The 20,149-nt window shown below is 40.5% G+C and overlaps 1 protein-coding gene across 2 annotated transcripts; it reads right to left on the bottom strand.

The window, feature by feature from the left end:
- Positions 1-480: 480 nt before the first annotated feature.
- On the bottom strand, positions 481-20,137 carry C1GALT1 (core 1 synthase, glycoprotein-N-acetylgalactosamine 3-beta-galactosyltransferase 1). 2 transcript variants are annotated; one of them, XM_030550636.1, is made up of 5 exons: positions 19,987-20,137; positions 9,858-10,097; positions 6,380-7,047; positions 4,390-4,458; positions 1,490-1,576 (listed from the first exon to the last, which is right to left on the bottom strand). In XM_030550636.1, exons 2-4 carry the CDS (start codon positions 10,078-10,080, stop codon positions 4,429-4,431), a joined length of 921 nt encoding a protein of 306 aa, XP_030406496.1. In that variant the 5' UTR covers positions 10,081-10,097; positions 19,987-20,137; the 3' UTR covers positions 1,490-1,576; positions 4,390-4,428. The 2 variants fall into 2 exon arrangements, with proteins under 2 accessions (XP_030406495.1, XP_030406496.1); XM_030550635.1 differs by lacking the exon at positions 4,390-4,458 and having other exon boundaries at positions 481-1,576; positions 19,987-20,136.
- Between the last annotated feature and the right edge of the window lie 12 nt (positions 20,138-20,149).

Genomic DNA, 20,149 nt, shown 5'->3' with positions numbered 1-20,149 from the left:
TCAAAAAAAATCATAAGAGAACCTACACTGTGATTTAAAATACACCTCTACCCTGATATAACGCTGTCCTCGGGAACAAAAAAAATCTTACCACGTTATAGGTGAAACCACATCATATCGAACTTGCTTTGATCCGCTGGAGTGTGCAGCCCCGCCCCCCCGGAGCACTGCTTTACCGTGTTATATCCGAATGTGTGTTATATGGGGTCACATTATATCAGAGTAGAGGTGTAGTACTTTTTTGCGTGTCAGATCAATTCCATAAACAAAGAACCCTCCTCCTCCCCCCCCAAAAACCCTACAGTAAAGCCATGTGTAAATTAAATAGAAATAAAGTAATAGTAACACTAGATGAATCTGGAAATTACTGTATGCTAGTGCATAAACGCCTGGCTGTCTACAACAAGTATTTATTGTATGACTGTAGTGTTCTCACACAAACATTTTTTTGGCTTACAGAATGAATACAAAGGGAGGAAATTGCACTTTTAAGGGGTTTATTTCTATCATATGTACATTAAAAAGCTTTTGGATGAATTTTGTGCCCATTCAAGCAAGGAGTACACACCAAGTGGCATAGAGTGGGCAGGTATGCAAGTTTCCACACATCTTCAACATACTTCAAGATGTATAGCCTTGCTATTCCTGGGCTTTTCACCAAATAGAACAAGCCAACTGGGTGGTGGTTTCGTGGAACAGATAATAATATCTTGGGGGAAGTTTATGATGAGGCCAAGAGTAACAAATTCATTTCATTCGGAAGTAAACCAACATTTCAACATTAAATAGGCAGAATATTACTAATTACACCAAATAGTTTAAAGTCTGTTTTCAAGGCAGGAGTGGTTTTGAAGACTTATTTCTCTCTCTTTTCTACCAAGTTACTTCATGTCAAATTTCTCCAGTAAACATCACCATCTCAAAGTGATGGACCGATATAGCCCAAGATTTCCAACACTAGTACTTACCCAAAATAATGGAAACTAGGGCAAAAAGAAAAATCATGGACTAGAAAATACTGTATAATCGTATTTGAACCTCACCACCGTCCATTTGTTTTAATACAATAATATAAACATGAAGAATTTGTAACAAAGCCACCTCAACAGATTTCACAGATCTCACAAAAGCTTTAGGGCCTGATTCTGCAGTCTTAACATGGGAAAAGTCACACTATCCCCACGAATAAGAACTGCACAATGAAACCTGTAGTTTGCAGTCAAACAGGAAGACCCTCAACACAGAACTTTTAAAATTCAAAAGAATTACTACAGTACTAGCAATTCCAGAGTCCGGTATGAGCTAGATGTAGCTGCTTTTCACTCCATGATACTTCTTTCAGTGCACTGTTCCACATCTTATTATTGAGAAGTTTGATTCAGTTTCAGGAGCTTTCTGCATCATTATCCACTGCTTTGCTTTTGATTTGCTCTTCTAGATTCTTGAGTGAGTCAGGATTGTACCTATATAGGTAACCATATGGTCGGAGATGATAAATCAAGTATTCCAACTGATACATAGTTGTGGAATCAACATAGTGGAATGAAATTGCCAGATCAGAGCAGCATTCAGGACCCTAAATATGGGGCGGGGTGAAAGAAAAAAAAACAGACTCAGCGGACATTTCAAAATGTGCTTAAAAAGTTAAAAATAATTCTCTCTAAAGTGTAAATAATACATACTTGGCTTCACTTTATCAATAATTCACACATTTCAAAGCCTAAATTTGGCAGGAATAGAGTATTCATACCTTGGTAACACTATTTTGCTTGATCATCATCTCCAAATGGAAATTAACATCTTTCATGAATGCTTGATGTGCTTTAGATAGTTTCTGTGACAACATGATGAAAAACATGTCTGGTGTACATGACAGCAAACCAGGGTGTAATTTCTAAAACTCACTAACATGTGGTGCAGTAACTGATCTATGTGGACTCTGCTTCCCAGAATCTTCACCCACGTTTCTCCCCATCCACGTTTCCTTACCTTCAGTTTTTCTCATCTATTCTCCAGGACACCTTCAGCTTGGTTTCCCATGTTTCTAATTCAGCTGCAAGTCTCCCTCTTTGCCAGAAACAGCCAAAACAGCTAAAGGACTTTGTTTAAACACCTGGTGCTAGCAAGGTACTCTGATAGTTTTCTGCTTGGACGCAAATAGTGAGCAACAATGGATAACCCTTCACATTTCTTAAATCTCTCATTTTTCCACCACACTGTTTAAACTAAAGCTGCTCACTTTTTTCCCCCCAAAATTTGCAACTTCAATTACATTTTCAAAATTTTGAAGAAAAGAAGTGGGTTGTCGTTTCTACAAATTACATCCTACATTTTGACCAGCCTTAATTCAAACTAGTCAAACTCTCACTGGGAAGACTGTGCACACAAAACAAAGTGATACGAAAAACATGACAGAAATTTTAAAAAATGAATCAAAGCTAGTTAATGAGGCCCTAATGTGAGGAAATGACTGTCCTTAAACTCAGCATGGGAGCTGAGTATGTGAGCATACTGTAATGGTTACAGAGGCCAAATGAAAGGAAGTAGAAACAAAGTCTGCCTCCCAATATGGTTAAATGTCAGAGTTCTAGAGTTTGAAAGAAACAGGTATTCTTCAAACAATAGAAAACCAGTTCAAGCAGAAAGTAAACTGCAGCATGTAAAACGTAAGAGGGAATATGAAGAACATGTCAAAATATTCACTCCATATAGAGATTTACAGAAATAAAAGTATAGAATTTATTGACACCTTTCAATCAAAGCATTTTTCAGGCAGCTTTCACTCACTTGCAACTGAAACACTAATAGCTTAGGCCAGTTCTACAAATCATTCACCAGCAGAACTCCAACTGATTTTGATAGGGCAATGTGCAAAGTGCATGAAAGACTGGGTCCTTTAACAATAATTGAGGGAGCATTTAAAGCAAACAAAATAAAATTACCAAGACTAGTTTTTAACCAGAGGTTCAAGCGTAATAAAATTTAGCACTTAGTGATTTAGGGAGAGATTTTCAATAACACAGGAGGGAGTTAGATGTCTCACTCCCCGTTGTGTCTGTGAGAAGTCTCCCCTTATACAGTAGTTTAAGATGCTGTATAAACACACAACTAATTAGTCCTGCTCCCCCTCAGGAGATGTGGATAGTATTGCCCCCAATTCTACAAAATGGAGAAATGGAGGCAGAAAAACAAAGAAATTTGCCCAAGATCTAGTGAGAATCAGTGGCAAGGCTAATATTAAACCTCAGAACCAATCACATGGTCATTCCAACAGATTACACCACACCTTTAATTACAAACGCTAATCAGTTCTTTAAAAAAATACTATTAGGAGTTTCACTGTTTTATTGCTAAAATATTGATAGTCAGGACCCAGGTTTTATATATAATTCTAAAATAGCACCTCCAAAGTGCCTTCAGATAACATGCTATGTTTACTGGCTCAATGCTGCTAAAGCAGCAAGAGTGCTACTTATTAAATCACCAGCACCACTTCCTACAGCATCTACATGTTCCTTGGAAGTTTATCCAAACCCATCCCCATTTAGCTAGTAAGATATGAGGTAACAACTTGATGTGGTATGGCTGCTGGCCATATCTCCGATATACAAACCAAATCTAATGCATTACATAGATTACATGTTACATGAAACAAGGCTTTTGAAAATACTTGCACTTCTCATCTATAAAAAAACAAGTTTTACAACTTAGCAGCTCTGCTCATTAGTAGGGTTCCATGTCTGCCATGGAGGTGGAGGAAGTCATGGATTCCGTGACTTCCTGCACTTCTGTGACTTCTGCTGTAGCCAGTGTGGCTGACCCCCGGTCTGCCCAAGCAGCTGGCCCGAGGCCCAGCTCCAGAAAGTTGCTCAGGCAGCCACACTGGCTGCTGATGGAGAAGCCCAGGGTCAGCTGCACTGACTGCTGCTTTGACAGCCCCTGGCAGCTTGCCCCAGGGACCGCTGCTCAGGCGTTCCCAAGGGCGGCGGGAGCAGCCACAGTTGGTGGCTCCTGGCAGCGGCGCTGCCACAGGCCCACGTGGCTCCCCACACTCACCCCCAAGATTGAATCATGAGTATTTTTAGTAAAAGTCACGGACAGGTAGCGGGCTATAAACAAAAAATCACGGCCCATGACCTGTCCGTGGACTTTTACTAAAAATACCCATGATTAAATCATAGCATTACTCATTAGAAATGAATACATGAGCAATCACAAAGCTGAAGGTAACAGATCTAGTTTCTACACCCAGATGAGACACTCAGCAGGAGGACTGACAAAGGCTGTAGAACTATTTTGGTAGATATCAGTGGATGCTCCTTTAATTGCAGTTTCATGCATGAAATTCTCTTCCAGATTTATCAAGAGAAAAAAAGGATATTAACTTACAACAGAGGTTTTTGACTCCTGAGGGTCCACAGACTATATCTAAGATTTGCAAAGGTGTCCACACCTCCACTGAAAATTTTTAGAGAGATTCACAAAAGAAAAAAAAAAAAAAAAAAGGTTGAAAACCCCTGAATTATGTCTATAAAGATATTTCCCTCACCCTCAATACTATAGTTACTTGAGATTTGAATAAAAATATGCAGATACAGAAAAGCTAAAGATGACCAAAACCGGAATAAACACTCACATTAAAAAAGTTAACTTTTACATGGCAAGCAACTTGCTTCCACAATTTCCACTGTGAGACCATTCCATTAACCTAAATGTAATTATATGTACATATTTTATATATTTCACTATTGAGACTCGTTGCAAGTATGTCTTCTGAATATTGCTTTTTAAACACAATTCTTAGACACACAGTTTGGACCTATATACAGCAGCTAGACATGTTCAAAACCAGTTTAGGGGGCAACTGTGTTTAAACAATTCCACGGGTCCTTCTTAATCAAGGATGGGGACTAAATCAGCTGAGGCTACAGTACTGTACTGAGCTTTGAACAACATATCCACCACCTCTTTTTGAAATATTTGCTTCTGGGAATAAGACAGGACAATGCAAGTTCCAGTGTCATTTTTTGCATCTCATCTTTATCATCTGTATGTTACTGTCCTATTATAATACTCTAAATGTGCTATCAAGATAGCCTCTTAAAAATGGGACAGAAGATTTCTTCCATTTACTAAATGGCACATTTTATCACTTTATTATCACAACCATGCTACATCTGAACACAACAAGAATGGTTTGGTGGTGTTACGAGAGAGGTGGGATTTCAAAAGTATTCAGTTTTGGCCTAATTCTGCTACCAAATGAAATGGGAGTGTCACAATTGACTTCAAAAGAAACAGTTTCAAAAGCACCCAGTGTTAGTGTAATTCCCACTCCATCTACAGATAAACGTACCACTGCTGTTAGATTTACAAATCTAACTAGTTTTAAGATGGAACTTGATAAGTTTATGAACAGGATTATATGATGGGTTGCCTGTGATAGCATGGCGCTGGACACAGTGACAGGAGGTCCTTTTCAGTCCTATGTTCCTTACCTTTAGGTTGTTAATAAGGCTCTTGCAGAAATTATACACAAACCAGATTTTCTAAGATATGAGTACCTTCAGCTCTCATTACTTTCAAGAACTACAGCTCTCATTGACTAGAATGAGAGATATGGGTCTCCATTTCTCTGTAAATCAGATCGACAATAAGGACCTCACATTCAGTTTTAAATTGGTAGAATTTGATTTTAACAAAAAAAAAAATCAGTTATTACAATTTAAAAAGAGGTGCTAAAAAGTTAAAATTCCACCACTTGCACTCACTGCAAACTTCTCATGTTCCCCTCAACTTTGACAGGTAAGTAGTATCCTCTAAAATGACAAAAGGAAATTCTTTGTAGAGATTCTCAAACTAGCATGGACCACACCTTAAATTTTCTCATGGACCACATATTCCCTCCCATTCATGACTGCATAATAACCCAGTTCCAACTACAGTAATTGTTGACATGGAAAGGTAACATTAGGAACAATATGTATTTTAGCTGCCTTTTAATGTGATTTAGCAACAGGAAACAAGAAGCAGCCAACATCCTATGATAAACCAGTTCTTCATACAGCACAAGAGTTAGATAGAAGAGACCTACTGGAGCATCCAGTCCATCTTTCACAACATTAGAACAATAAAAATAAATTTCAGATTAACTTATTCTCATGGTACATTAGGCACTTGCTTTTAAGTTTTAATTTATAAATGGAATATATAATGATTCCATCCTTAAATCTGTTTCAGATACCCACAGCAAAATCATTTTATTTTCCCAGAACATTTTAATAATGGACAAATAGCCTATAATTACTGTATATATAAAAATATGAAGTACATTACTGAAGTTATCTAATGAACACAGCCTTTCTAAAAAAACCCTTACCTCTATCGGAGGATAATAATTATAATTCCAGTACCAAAATGTTCTAGCTAGATATCCTCTGATTAAGTGATGTTCTGGCACAAAGGGATGAAAAGTTTCTTTACCACTTGTGTCCCTTGAATCTCCAGCTTCTACGTTAATATTCTCCATGCATTTTCCGAGTGCTAGGTCTTCAATAGAAGAGCTATGAGAACATTTGTTGGTTTTAAATGCATTAACAAATCTCCTTAGAGCTTCTTTGCTCAGTACATATCCTGCTCCTCCACTCATGTAGCCCTGTTTTACATAAGGCTTAAACCTTCTTCCAAAGTATATTGGTTGTTCAGGATTGTATTTTGAAAGAAGCCATCTCAAGTTGTCCAGTATAACATATGTGTCGTCATCTGCTTTCATAAACCAATCAGCCTCGTCAAAATAATGATCATGTACATACTGGAAGGCTTTGATAGTTTTCCAGTACAGCTGGTCCCTGCCTTCTTTGGTTTCTAGTCCCACAGTTGGAAAGTCTTTATTCTCCTCAGAGCTCATAAATAGTATTTTATTGCAACGCTGGGCCCAAGTCGCTTTAACATGTTTGGCTTTTTTCTCTAGGTTCTGAGGCCCAGTCATCACCCAACAAAGTATTTTCACCTTCTGATACAGTCCTTCTGCAATATTTTTGTTCTCATCTAAAAGGGGGTGGGGAGGGAAGAGAAATTCCATGATATGTTAGTGTGTTTGCTAAGGAATAACACACATGGAAAAATACCATATAAAAGATTCAGCAATGCTTAAGAAAAAATAAATTTAGTTAGTCATTAATAAAGTGCAGAGAGATGAATGGGAAGAAGTCCAGTATAGATGCACATCAGATGAGGCTTCTGTTTTGGACAACTTTTTTCTATCATATTTAATACAAGACAAGCCATGTACAGCTCATTTTACGTTACCTGAAATTTGGTGACCAACATTTGTCTTCGTATTTAATTCGGTCAGCAAGACCAAAGTTAAATTCAGGAATGAAAACATCTTAATTATTTTCAAATACTTATTCCTACTTAGTTTTATAAGAGAAGTAAAAACGATACTATTAATTAAGATCTTCTCACCAAAAAACCAAACACGGTTTTACAAAACCTTACATGAATTTTAAAAAATTCAATTCAATTTTATTTAAAAGAATTCTTTGGTAGACTTACAAAGCTAATGAAAACTTTTTTAAAAATAGACTAAATATAAAAATTTGAAGCCAGTCAGTCAATTTTTTTTAAAACAGTCCATGCTAAGTACAAAAATATTAATGGTGAAGAGCAAATTAGATTTTTTAAATGTTTAGTTTTAATACCTAAAATGTTGTTAATTAGAAAAACTTATTTTAAAACAAATGTCACCAACTACTGAAACTGGTTTTCAAGTTAAAAGCAGCAAGTAAGTCAGAAAAGGCAACTTGTCACCAGAAACCAAATTAAATCTTTATTTGCGGAAAGGAGACAAGAAATAAGTTCTGCAATACTGTGATAAAAATCGTCATTGCTGTATCTGAAATACTTTTCATTTCCAGATACACTGACAACCTAATCAAAGAAAAGTCTACATCTATTTAAGGTTTAAATAGGTGTAAAGTTTTAAAAACTCATGCACCAATTCTGCAACTGGACCCAAGTAGATGCACCCGTGTGCCCACCTAGGCATGGCCTACACTACAATTAGTTCAACTCAAGCCAGCTTATGTTGACCTAAATATAAGTGTCTACACTAAAATTGTGCTCCCACTGACATAACTGCCCCTCTGTGCTGACTTAATAACTCTACCTTCACAAGAGGCATAAAATCAATGTAATTAGGTCAATGCAGTGTCAGGGTAGACACAGCATTGCTTTCATCAACTGCTACTAGCTTTCAGAGGCCAGCCCACAATGACTCACGCTAACAGTACAATTGGTACAAGATCTCCTGTTGAGGACACGCAACACTGACACAAGGAGCTTAATGTGAACATGCAAAATCAATTTAATTACTGCAGCAGCTGTATGCTGATATAACTTAGGCTGACATAATTTTGTAGTGCGGACATGCCCACAATGTCCTCACTGTCTTCAAAAAACTACATTTAAGTCAATGAGATTCTATTCAGGTCCAGATCAGATTGCAGGATGGGGACCTAAAATGTCTGTTTATCTTTATACAAGATCAGACCAATTTTCCTTACAATAAATTTACTATAATAGTGTGCACATTTCAGAGAACAAACAGGTTTGTACGTGTTTTGCAGTTTAAATATATTTAGTTTTAAGTTACTCATTAGTAGCCTAGCTCTGCAAACCCTAACATAAGTAAGTAGCTTACTCACCTAAGTAGTCCTGTTGCAGACAAGATTTGGACCCTAAATATTACAGTTAATCAGTCCGACAAAATATATCCATTGTAAGGAAAAAAAATGAAATTGCAAATAAATATGGTTATTCGTTTTGAGTGCCTGAGAACAACAAAATTAAAATACAGCAGAATTAATTTGTTTCTGAATGAATATGGCTTTGGATTGCTGATTATCCTTTTCACCACCAATTGGCTGGTATGTATTTTTTGGTTATGAGATTACGTCATTTAATTCCCCCATGAAACTCAGACCACCAGCCTCACTCCATTATATAAGTTGCCAGTGTTAAAATGAAACTGGGGGGGTGGGGGAAGAGGGAGGGAACAACCTCCTCTTGAAGATCTAGTGGGGAGAGCAAAGGGCTGAAAGCTAGAAATCTTTAGTGCTATTTTCTTTTTTGTCACAGATCTGTATAACCTTGAGCAAGTCATTTAACTTTTCTATGCATCGGTTTTAATACCTGAAAAATAGGTATTTATCTGCCTCATAGGGTTGAGGGGGTTTAGTTAATGTTTGTGAAGGACTCTGAACTTACACAGAACTTTTCATTCAAGAGTCAAGTATTATATAATGATGTTATAAATGTTCCATGCTTCAGACAACCAATGTCTATAGCATTTTTCCCCTCCCAAAATGTAAACCGCTTGACTGATCAGGTTTAAAGAATAGTGGGCTACTTTTAAAGTTTCACTTTTATTTGAAAAGTTTAATCACAAATTATAGATGATCCTAAATTAGCTTAAGTAAAACTAAAAAGCAATCTAGCTGCCCATGAAGTACTGCGATTGTGTCAAATGAGCAGAAAAAAATATTTGTTGTAGTTTACCACTTACGAAGCTCCCGGAGCTAACCTTTAAACCGCTACCTCCATTTCCAAGTCTGGATGCAACAGTTGGCAAGTATTGTGCTCTCTGAAAAATCACTCTTATTAGAAAATGCAAGTTAGTAAAGAAAAAACAATCATTCAATGCCTTAGGAGGGAAAATCTATTCTCTTTTATATTGTGTGTGTGGACATGCAATAAGAAAAACTAGTATATAAATACCTAGCAATGAAGAAAGAAAAATGTCAAATTGGAACAATATTCCCTCTCCTTTTACATTGTACAAAACATAAAAATACCTTGATGCTGCCGAGCATCAGCATTGAAGTTCATTTGTCCTTCCAGCTGATCACTTCCAGTTTCTTCTGAGTGTTCACCATGGGGGTCATTGTGAAGAACATCAGGTTGGATCTCAACCTGTTTTTCCAACACTATGCTAAATAGCATGTAACATGTGAAAAATCCTATTGTTGATCCAAATGTGAAGGTTAGAAGATTCAGCAAAGATTTAGAAGAGGCCATTTCCTGAAGGCAATGTGCTGTCAAGAAAGAAAGAAACATTAAGTTTTTCTAAGCTAAGTAAGGGACATATAGGGGAGTGTGAAAAAGAAGTCAAGTGACAAACTCAGAGCCTGATTCTAGAACTCTCATTCATACAGAACTTCCATTACTCGAACTGGAGTCTTGGGTGACTAAGAGCAGCAAGATTAGAACCAGTATTTATTCTTTTGTATATAAAGGAATACAGAAGAGGAAGCATTTTATATACCATATAAACATAGAAGAGGACACTTGAAAGACAAAAAAGTAGTTTGTGTAGAGACACGCATCCCCTTTTATTTACATTTTTCCCCAACTGCTCCTAACAAGTATGCATATTACAAGAGTTAAGGACACAAACAGTAATAATAATAATAACAAGTCATCAAATAGATAGGAAAAAAAAATTTAAAAATACACTCAATCCCAGAATGAACTAGATCTTATTTCTGCATTTTTCTATCAATGTCTTGTTCCCCCTCAGCCCCTCTGAGAAACAGATAGATGTGGGATGTCCTGAAAGTCACCAAATCCAGGCTCTGATGGGACAATTAAAAGTCAATTCTAAAGTCAAGGAAATCACCCTCAGAAAACCCTGCTTTCTGCTTCCTCATATTTTAAATAGAGGGTTGTCAGCTTGGGCATCTGAGGGCGTGGCTACACTTGAGAGTTACAGCGCTGGTGGTGGCTTTACAGCGCTGTAACTTACTCCCCGTCCACACTAGCAAGGCACATACAGCACTGTATCTCCCTGGCTACAGCGCTGGTTGTACTCCACTTCGAGGAGAGGAATAAAGAGAACACCGCTGCTCTTGCAGCGCTGGGGTGCCAGTGTAAACAGTGATTAATCTTACTACGCTGTAACTGACCTCCAGAACCTTCCCATAATGCTTTTAAGTAAAGATAACACCCTTTGTTTTGTTGTGATGCCTCTCTTTGTTTTGTTGTGAACTCGGGGCTCCTGGAGCTGCTTATCTAAAAAACAAACACAGCTAATGTTTGCTTGAGCAGAGGCAGGCAGGGGGATGAATGTCCACAGCTAGTGTTTGCTTGAGGAGAGAAGTGGCCTGGGGGAGGGGTCCGTTTTGGAGCAGCTGCTTATCTGGTCTGTGAGGAAAAAAACAAAGGCAGCTATTTGCATTTAGTGAATGGGTGGGGGGGGGGAGGGAGAAGGGGTCGGAACTTGCAAGGCAGGGAGCTGACACAGTGTCCGCTCCAAAAATCCACTCTCTCTCTCTCCCCCATGCTCCCTGTCACACTCCACGCCCCCCATTGAAAAGCATGTTGCAGTCACTTGAACGTTGGGATACCTGCCCATAATGCACCATTTCCAACACCGCTGCAAATGTGGCAACACTGCAGCACTGGTAGCTGTCAGTGTGGCCACACTGCAGCGCTTTCCCTACACAGCTGTACGACAACAGCTGTAACTCCCAGCACTGTACAGCTGCAAGTGTAGCCAAACCCTGAGGCCTTGTCTACACCACAAAGTTGCAGCGCTGGTGAGGGAGTTATAGCGCTGCAACTTAGGAGGTGTACACATCTGCAGGGCATCACCAGCGCTGCAACTCCCTGTTTGCAGCGCTGGCCGTACACCCGTTGAAACTCGGGTGTACAGGATCCAGCGCTGGTGATCCAGCGCTGGTCATCAGGTGTAAACACTCACCAGCGTTTTTCTTGACCTCCATGGAATAAACAGGTATCCCAGCATACCAGAGGAAGCCTCTCTGGTAATCAAGCAGGTCTCCTTCCCCGCGGTTTGCAGGGGGGGTTCGGGGAACGCGAGAGCAAACCGTGGGGAAGGAGATCTGCTTGCACGAGGGTTCAAAAAACACCGGAGCAAACCGCTGGGAAGGAGACCTGCTTGCAGGGGGATTCGGGGAACACCGGAGCAAAGCGCTGGGAAGGAGACCTGCTTGCAGGGGGGTTCGGGGAACGCGACAGCACACCGCGGGGAAGGAGACCTGCTTGCACGGGGGTTCGGGGAACGCAAGAACAAACCGCGGGGAAGGAGACCTGCTTCCCCGCGGTTTGCTCTCGCGTTCCCCTAACCCCCCTTGAAGCCGCTCAACAGCGCTGCAGTGTGGCCACATCTAACACCACTTGCAGCGCTGGTTGCTGTAAGTGTGACCACTCTGCAGCGCTGGCCCTATACAGCTGTACTAATACAGCTGTAACAACCAGCGCTGCAAAATTGTAGATGTAGACATACCCTGAGACAGTATGCATAGGGAGAGAAGCAATCTCTCAAATAGCCAGTGAACCTCAAAATGAGTTTTTATAAGACAAAACCAACACCTTAAAGCTTCTGCTGAAATTCAGCTAGTGTGCTTAATTCTTTGCAGGATTAACTTGAATATCAATTTCTTGATGAAAAGAGCTTTTAAAGTCTAAAAAACCCATTGGGTTTTAGAAATCCTAAAAGCAAGCAACAGAGATGATTTTTATTCACAAACAGTTGTATCACCACATGCAGCAATTCCCATGAAAATTAGTTCATGGGATTTAGATACAATCAATGGAAGATTAAACCTCAATATGTTCTAGAGTAGAAGCCCTTGTACATACATGTAAGCGTAGAATTTCAGTGTAAAATATTGTTTGAGTATTTTTCTGCTTTTTGAGATCTGTAAAGGCACTCTGAAAGATTTCATTACTCCCTTCCTCCAGACTTGAAGCCCCCACCCACCCACACCCCATTTCTTAGAAATATATGGTTTTCTGATTTTGCTAGATGCTTGAGAATTTCTTGGAGGATCCAAATGTGCAAGTCAATCTTAACAGCCCTTAATTCACAGTCTAATCTTTAGATAAGATTTTTTCTCCCAAATGCGAGTTCTAGGTATTAAAAAACTCAAACACACACAATGGAGGGGGAATAGGGGACACAGAGCGACTAGCATGAGGAAGGGATTGCAGGGAATACCTGAAACAGGCAAGATAGAAAGGCGGCATACAGAGAGCTTGTGATGGGGTATGGAGGAATGCAAGAAGCCCCTGTTGCGTGCAATGTAGTGTACAGAACAACAATGTATGGAACCCCCTAGTTTTTTAAAGAAGTTAACCTTAGATTTGACTTCACTTCAACCTAAGGAAAATTTTAAATGTGTTATAGTCTCAGCCCAATCTGTAATGATGAGCAACTCACTTCCAAGCAAATGTAGAACTCTGTACAGCAAATACATGGCATCAAGCAATTCCCCAGCAAGGGTGGTTCTATGTCACATTTTTTACATTACAGTAAAGCGGCATTTAAAATGATTGTTCTGGAGACCAAATGTATTGCAGACAATAGAAGGGCTATAATTACTCTTTGTACACTATCGATTAGAGAAGCAGAATGCAGAATGGTTCCTGAAGTCAAGTCCTGACCTGATCCTGCAAAAACTGTCACACAACTATTATTGTTATTATTTGCATTACTAGTGCCTGGGGGTCTAGTTATGGACCATGACCCCACTGCGATTTGCTCTGTTTGTACAGCACACAAAGACCCTGCCTGACCCAGAGAGCTTACAGTCAGAGTAGTCCCATTGACATCACTGGGTTTACTCATGTGTGTAAAGTTAGGCATGTGTGCAACTCTTGGAAGGACAGGGGTCTATGTGTGCCATTTACTATGATCTTGTACAAGCAACTTCAACTCCTTGTACCTTGGTCTACTAGATGGGAAAACAGTTCTAAAAAAATAAAAATGTCACTAAACATCATATTCTACACCAGAGCTAAAATTTTTGTAAGAACGAACTGTACACAAAAGCCTGCCATTTTCCTAATAAAAGAGCTACGTGAAGAAATTAATGTTAGAATTCAGAGAAATTAACATCAAAGATATATTAGAAAAAGCTAATAAAATATTTCTTCTGTGAATGCGAAACTATAAATTATTAGTCATATGGGATGGCACTATTTCCCAGCTTCCAGAAACAGCAATTTATGCCACTTAAAGTATGTGGAATGATAGAAAAAGAATGTTTTATATTTTTGTTTTCTACTGGGTTCCTGCCAAACTAATTAGACAGCTACTTGAAGTATCACAAACTTCAAGACTGTATTGGTAATTAACTGCTGGGAAAGAATTGAAACTGAAAACAAAAATGGATTAGCAGTGTACAACTTGAGATGAAATAGAAAAAAAAAGGCATTCCATTAAGTTTATAATTGCAATGAGGACCTGTGAGTTGGGGATTTCCTAACTGTTAATGATTATCTGGAACATTAACTCCAACTCACCACAGCAGTCATTAATCCCTAGAAAATATTCTGTGCCTCCACCATTACAGCTTTAATACTTATTTATTGCTTCAGATCATGAAACAAGCATTTTAAATGATTAAAATTCCTATATATACACACACTAAACTGTGCTGAAATTACTCAAAATTGCAACATATTACTATATTTTAAAATCAAGTGATTGTGGAGCCTTTATGCACAAACTATAGCAGGAGTTCCCCAACTGAGGGCCACACTGATTATTCTGCAGAAGTTTGACAGCTGCACCAAATTTGTGTATCATAGAGCTGACTGCAGCTGCTCTCATCTGTAATATGGAAAAGTATGATGTCGAGATTATAGGTCCCAACATATGATGCTTTACAGTGATTAAGGCAACCTTCACTTGGATCAAGATGGAGTACTGTACTGGGAACTATTTTTACTATCATATCTCCACTTTAAATATCAGGGTGGTACAAGCCACATTACAGTACCATCTGTGACCTAAAGCTGTGAAAAGACAATAACTTGATTTATAGTGCTACTATTATAATCTGATCTGTTATTAATCTCAACATAGAAGGCAAGAGGAGCTGAGCTAAATGCCCTCTAATAATCAAATTTACAGGATTTACACAAAAACTGTAACACTGCAACTGTTCATTGTATTAAAATATTTGCTATAGTGCAGGGGTAGGCAACCTATGGCACGCGTGCCGAAGGCGGCACGCGAGCTGATTTTCAGTGGCACTCACACTGCCCAGGTCCTGGCCACTGATCCAGGGGGCTTTGCATTTTAATTTAATTTTAAATGAAGCTTCTTAAACATTTTAAAAATGTTTACTTACATACAACAATACTTTAATTATATATTATAGACATAGAAAGAGATCTTCTAAAAACGTTAAAATGTATTACTGGCACGCAAAACTTAAATTAGAGTGAATAAATGAAGACTCGGCACACCACTTCTGAAAGGTTGCCGACCCCTGCTATAGTGCTTCTCTCTGGATGGCCACCATCTGCTACGAGAGCCTCAAAACTGGCAAGACAGACAATGAGAATGCCAGGATAAAGTGTGGCCTCCAACACTTGGGACTTAAAAAAAAAAGTTTATATTCATATGGAACAACTGCTGGACTTCACCTCTTTCACACACACTTCATCTCTTTCACACCTAATATTAGTTGCCTCTTTACCATGCAATTTATGTGTTCTGTTTTAACAATCATCATTAATTTTACTTGCTGGAGCATAATATCATTTCAGAATGATTTTTTGTAATTTTAAGCTATTTTAGTATTAAGTTACAGTCAAATATTTAAGTTGAATATTAACAGCTCTATGTTTGGGCATCAGTAAGTGCCTTAAAAGAAAAATGTCATAAAATACATTTTCTGTTTCTTAATGTTTCCATTATGTGTGTTCCTGAAAAATATCAATCATGTCTGGAAACCACTAGTGTTCACTTTGGAAGCATTCCAGAAGAGGAAAAGTATTTTTTTTGGGAGGGGGGGCAAGTATTGGGACAGCATTTTTGAAAAATTCAGCATTGGAGCCCCCCGACTTGATATACAATTTAAAATATCCTCCCAACCATTTAAATAGTTTGTTGTATATTGATTGTGACAACACTAAACAGTCTTAGAAAAATTGACGTATATGAGACAGTTTATGCATATATATAGGCTATGTTTTGGAATTTATTTTTATGTAATACTAAGATTTGAAGTGAGTGAAAAAATGTTTTTACTTGTCAGAAAAACAAAAGGAAGAAGTGTTTTTTTAAACACTTTTTTTGCATTACATTACAGTATCTAACCAGAGCAGATCAAATTATATAAAGAAAAGAAAGATCAGCTCTCAGATATTTAATAACCAGCCCTCACATCCATATTCTTTATTTAATTACTTCTCTGCAAAATGATGTATTCAGATAGCCATTACGAAGTAGAGCCAAGCCAAGCCAAGTGCAGAATCTGTGGAGCAGCAGAAGTCTCCAGTTTGCACTCACTAGTGCTACCTTACTTCTTGTTCCTCTTTAAACCAGATAAGAATTAAAGGGTTGATAAACTACAGTGGCCTAAGGCCATATTCAATTCTGTACCTCATTACAACTTTAGGAACATTCCTGCAAATGCTTATACATACATAACTTTACTCATGCGGGCAGTCGTATGCAAGTCAATGGGACTGACTGCCTCCTTAGTGTTTTAAAAGTGTCACAGTTTAAAGGAAGACTGTCACCTTAAATTTGGTCCAAAATTTAAGTTGTGTAAAGACAAACTTTTATAAAACCCCCAATCCATAAAAATGTACAGAATTTATTCAAATTGTGGAAAAATATTTTTAAAAACAGAGGCATTCTCCTGCCTTGTTTGAAACCCAAACGCAGCACTATGGTGATACACAGCATGGCTGCCGCCCTGCAACCTGTTCTATACAGCCATACCCTTCAGTAGAACTCTGTGAAGGTTTTGGACTCTGCCCATGCAAAACATGATTGAGGCCTGTAAGCAAAGTAGAAGATAATTAACTGACTTCCTTTCTCTGAACTGAAAGAAATATAAGAACTAAATGAAGAATATAAAAAGTCACAAGTAATCTGGATTTTTAAAATTGTCATTTATGCTTGTGGCTATTTCCTTTGTATTATTTTGTGTATTTTTAATTAAGGCATAGGTACCTAGAGCCTAGATATTTTATAAATGCATAGATATATTTTATTTTTACTTACATTTATAAAAAAATAAAATTAAAGTGTTACTAGCAACAGTTAAAAGACTGTCCATTTAATTAAATGGAAACACATTACATACACAACTAGGTTCTCTCTAGGGCTACACTACATGAGGTAGAATTAGTTTAAAAAACAACAACCCAACAACAACCTAAGATAAATACTCCTTAAGAGTTGCATACTTCAGAATGAAATTGATCAATACTGCCATGTTGCTAACACCAAAGCAATGACAAACAGAATGATCTCATTTTAAAGTAAACATTTGATAAAATGTAGTCAGGTGTTGTATTAACAAAAATCTCATTATTTTAAGAAACTACAGTACTGTATATGTAGAAGTATACACATCAAAACAAACAATTCCACCATGTGTGTTCAATCAGTAATAGGGTCCTATCAAATTCACCGCTATGAAAAACTCATCATGGACTGAGAAATCTGGTCTTTTGTGTGCTTTCCCCCTATACTATACAGATTTCAAGGGGGAGACCAGTGTTTCTCAAATTAGAGGCCCTGACCCAAAAGGGAGTTGTGAGTGGGGGGGTGTCACAAGATTATTTTAGGAGAGGTTGCAGTATTGCTTCCCATACTTCTGCACTGCCTTCAGAACTGGGCAGCCGGAGAGTGGTAGCTGTGGGCTAATAGCCCAGCTCTGAAGGCAGCGCTCCGCCAGCAGAGTGCGGAAGTAAGGATGGTACTACCACACCATGCCACCCTTACTTCTGCACTACTGCCTTAGGAACTGGGTGGCTGGAGTGTGGTGGCTGCTGACTGAGGGCTTGTCTACATCAGAAAGTTGCAGCGCTGGTGAGGGAGTTACAGCGCTGCAACTTTGAAGGTGTACACATCTGCAGGGCACCACCAGCGCTGCAACTCCCTGTTTGCAGCGCTGGCCGTACTCCCGTTTTGTCTCGGGTGTAGAGGATCCAGCGCTGGTGATCCAGCGCTGGTAATCCAATGTAGACAGTTACCAGCGCTTTTCTTGACCTCCGTGGAAGGAGGAAGCCTCTGGTAATCAAGCTGGTTTCCTTTCCCGGTTTGCTCTCTCGGTCCCGGAGCCACCCTGCAAACCGCAGGGAAGGAGACCTGCTTGCTCGGGGTTCCGGGACCGAGAGAGCAAACCGGGAAAGGAGACCAGCTTCGCCGCGGTTTGCTCTCGCGTTCCCGGAGCCACCCAGCAAACCGCAGGGAAGGAGACCTGCTTGCTCGGGGTTCCGGGACCGAGAGAGCAAACCGGGAACGCCGCGGTTTGCTCTCTCGGTCCCGGAGCCACCCAGCAAACCGCAGGGAAGGAGACCTGCTTGCTCGGGGTTCCGGGACCGAGAGAGCAAACCGGGAAAGGAAACCAGCTTCGCCGCGGTTTGCTCTCTCGGTCCCGGAACCCCGAGCAAGCAGGTCTCCTTCCCTGCGGTTTGCTGGGTGGCTCCGGGACCGAGAGAGCAGACCGCGGCGTTCCCGGTTTGCTCTCTCGGTCCCGGAACCCCGAGCAAGCAGGTCTCCTTCCCTGCGGTTTGCTGGCTGGCTCCGGGACCGAGAGAGCAAACCGCGGCGTTCCCGGTTTGCTCTCTCGGTCCCGGAACCCCGAGCAAGCAGGTCTCCTTCCCTGCGGTTTGCTGGCTGGCTCCGGGACCGAGAGAGCAAACCGCGGCGAAGCTGGTTTCCTTTCCCGGTTTGCTCTCTCGTCCCGGAACCCCCCTTGAAGCCGCCCAACAGCGCTGCAGTGTGGCCACATCTAACACCACTTGCAGCGCTGGTTGCTGTAAGTGTGGCCACTCTGCAGCGCTGGCCCTATACAGCTGTACTAATACAGCTGTAACAACCAGCGCTGCAAAATTTTAGATGTAGACATGGCCTGAGGGTGCAGCTCTACAGGCAGAAGCAAGGGTGGCAATACCATATCATGCCATCCTTTCTTCTGTGCTGCTGCTGGCGGCAGCGCTGCCTTCAGAGCTGGGCTCCTGGCCAGCATCTGCCCCTCTCCAGCTGCCTAACTCTGAAGGAAGTGTTGCTGCCAGCAGCAGCACAGAAGTAAGGGTAACATTACTGCAACCCCCCTACAATAAGCTTGTAACCACCTCACAAGTCCTTTTTGGGTCAGGATCCCCACAATTACATCACCATTAAATTACAGGTTTAAATAGCTGAAATCATGAAATTTATTATTTTGAAAATCCTGTGACTGTGAAACTGACCAAAATGGACCATGAATCTGGTATGGCCCTACTCATTAACTCACACAATTTGTTCATCTGCAATGGGTCTCATTAGTGTGAATCAATGAGTTTTAGCTGATAATGAAGAAAAGTTTACCTAAAAATAGTCTGATAAATTTTCTTTCTACGTCCTGGTATCTGAACAAAAATACATTCATAGCTGGTATAAATACAAAGAATCAGAAGCAAGTAATTTTGAGACATTTATTTTAAAACTGCTTTCAAAACCTTAAACTATGGAAATAAAAAGCCTATGGCCACTGATAACATAATCCCATTTTTTTAGAAGAAAAATCTTAGCAGAAACCTCTCTTCCACCAGCCAAAAATCTGGCACCCTTCTCTTGGCAATTAATTCACCTCCCAATAAATGCTAATACTGTTTCACTGAACCTGACCAACACTAAGGGCTGGGACTCCCAGCCAGGAGTGAGAGAGACTCTGCCGGCTCCAGGGGGATTCACTTCGCCCGCCCTCCTCGCACAGGCGCTGAGAAGCGAAGACGGGAAACCGCCTCTCGCTCGCCGGAGAGGGGCGAGCCAGGCACCTGCTGGCTACCAGGGCAGGGGTCTGTGCCTGCCGGTGCCTGGGTTACAGACACGGTCTGAGCCCCCGCCGCCGCCGCTGACGGGGGCCTCCCCGGGCTCTGCCCCGACAGACCGACCGCCCCGCCCCGGCTAGGCCGATACCGACCCGGGGACGGCTCCCCTCTTACCGGCTCGGCCCTGCGCACCCAGGCGGGTCCCGGCTCTCAGGCGCCCATTAGCGGGAAGGCGGGGCGGGGAAGCAGTCCGCGGAGCCGCTGCCCTCAGGCCCCGGCACCATCGCGCCGCCTCAGCGCCACTGAGGAGGCCCGCAGCGCGCCGGGGCCTCGCCGC

This window comes from Gopherus evgoodei, chromosome 2 (assembly GCF_007399415.2).
Source record: "Gopherus evgoodei ecotype Sinaloan lineage chromosome 2, rGopEvg1_v1.p, whole genome shotgun sequence".
NCBI classification, from domain to species: domain Eukaryota; kingdom Metazoa; phylum Chordata; order Testudines; family Testudinidae; genus Gopherus; species Gopherus evgoodei.
This window is presented reverse-complemented; position numbering and strand designations above follow the sequence as displayed.

Coding starts and splice junctions, on each gene's coding strand:
- C1GALT1 (XM_030550635.1), bottom strand. CDS start 10,080: ATGGCCTCTTCTAAATCTTTGCTGAATCTTCTAACCTTCACATTTGGA. Junction 7,048..9,857: donor TGATGCTCGGCAGCATCAAG/GTATTTTTATGT, acceptor ACCCCCTTTTAG/ATGAGAACAAAAATATTGCA. Junction 1,577..6,379: donor ATTATTATCCTCCGATAGAG/GTAAGGGTTTTT, acceptor CCCCATATTTAG/GGTCCTGAATGCTGCTCTGA.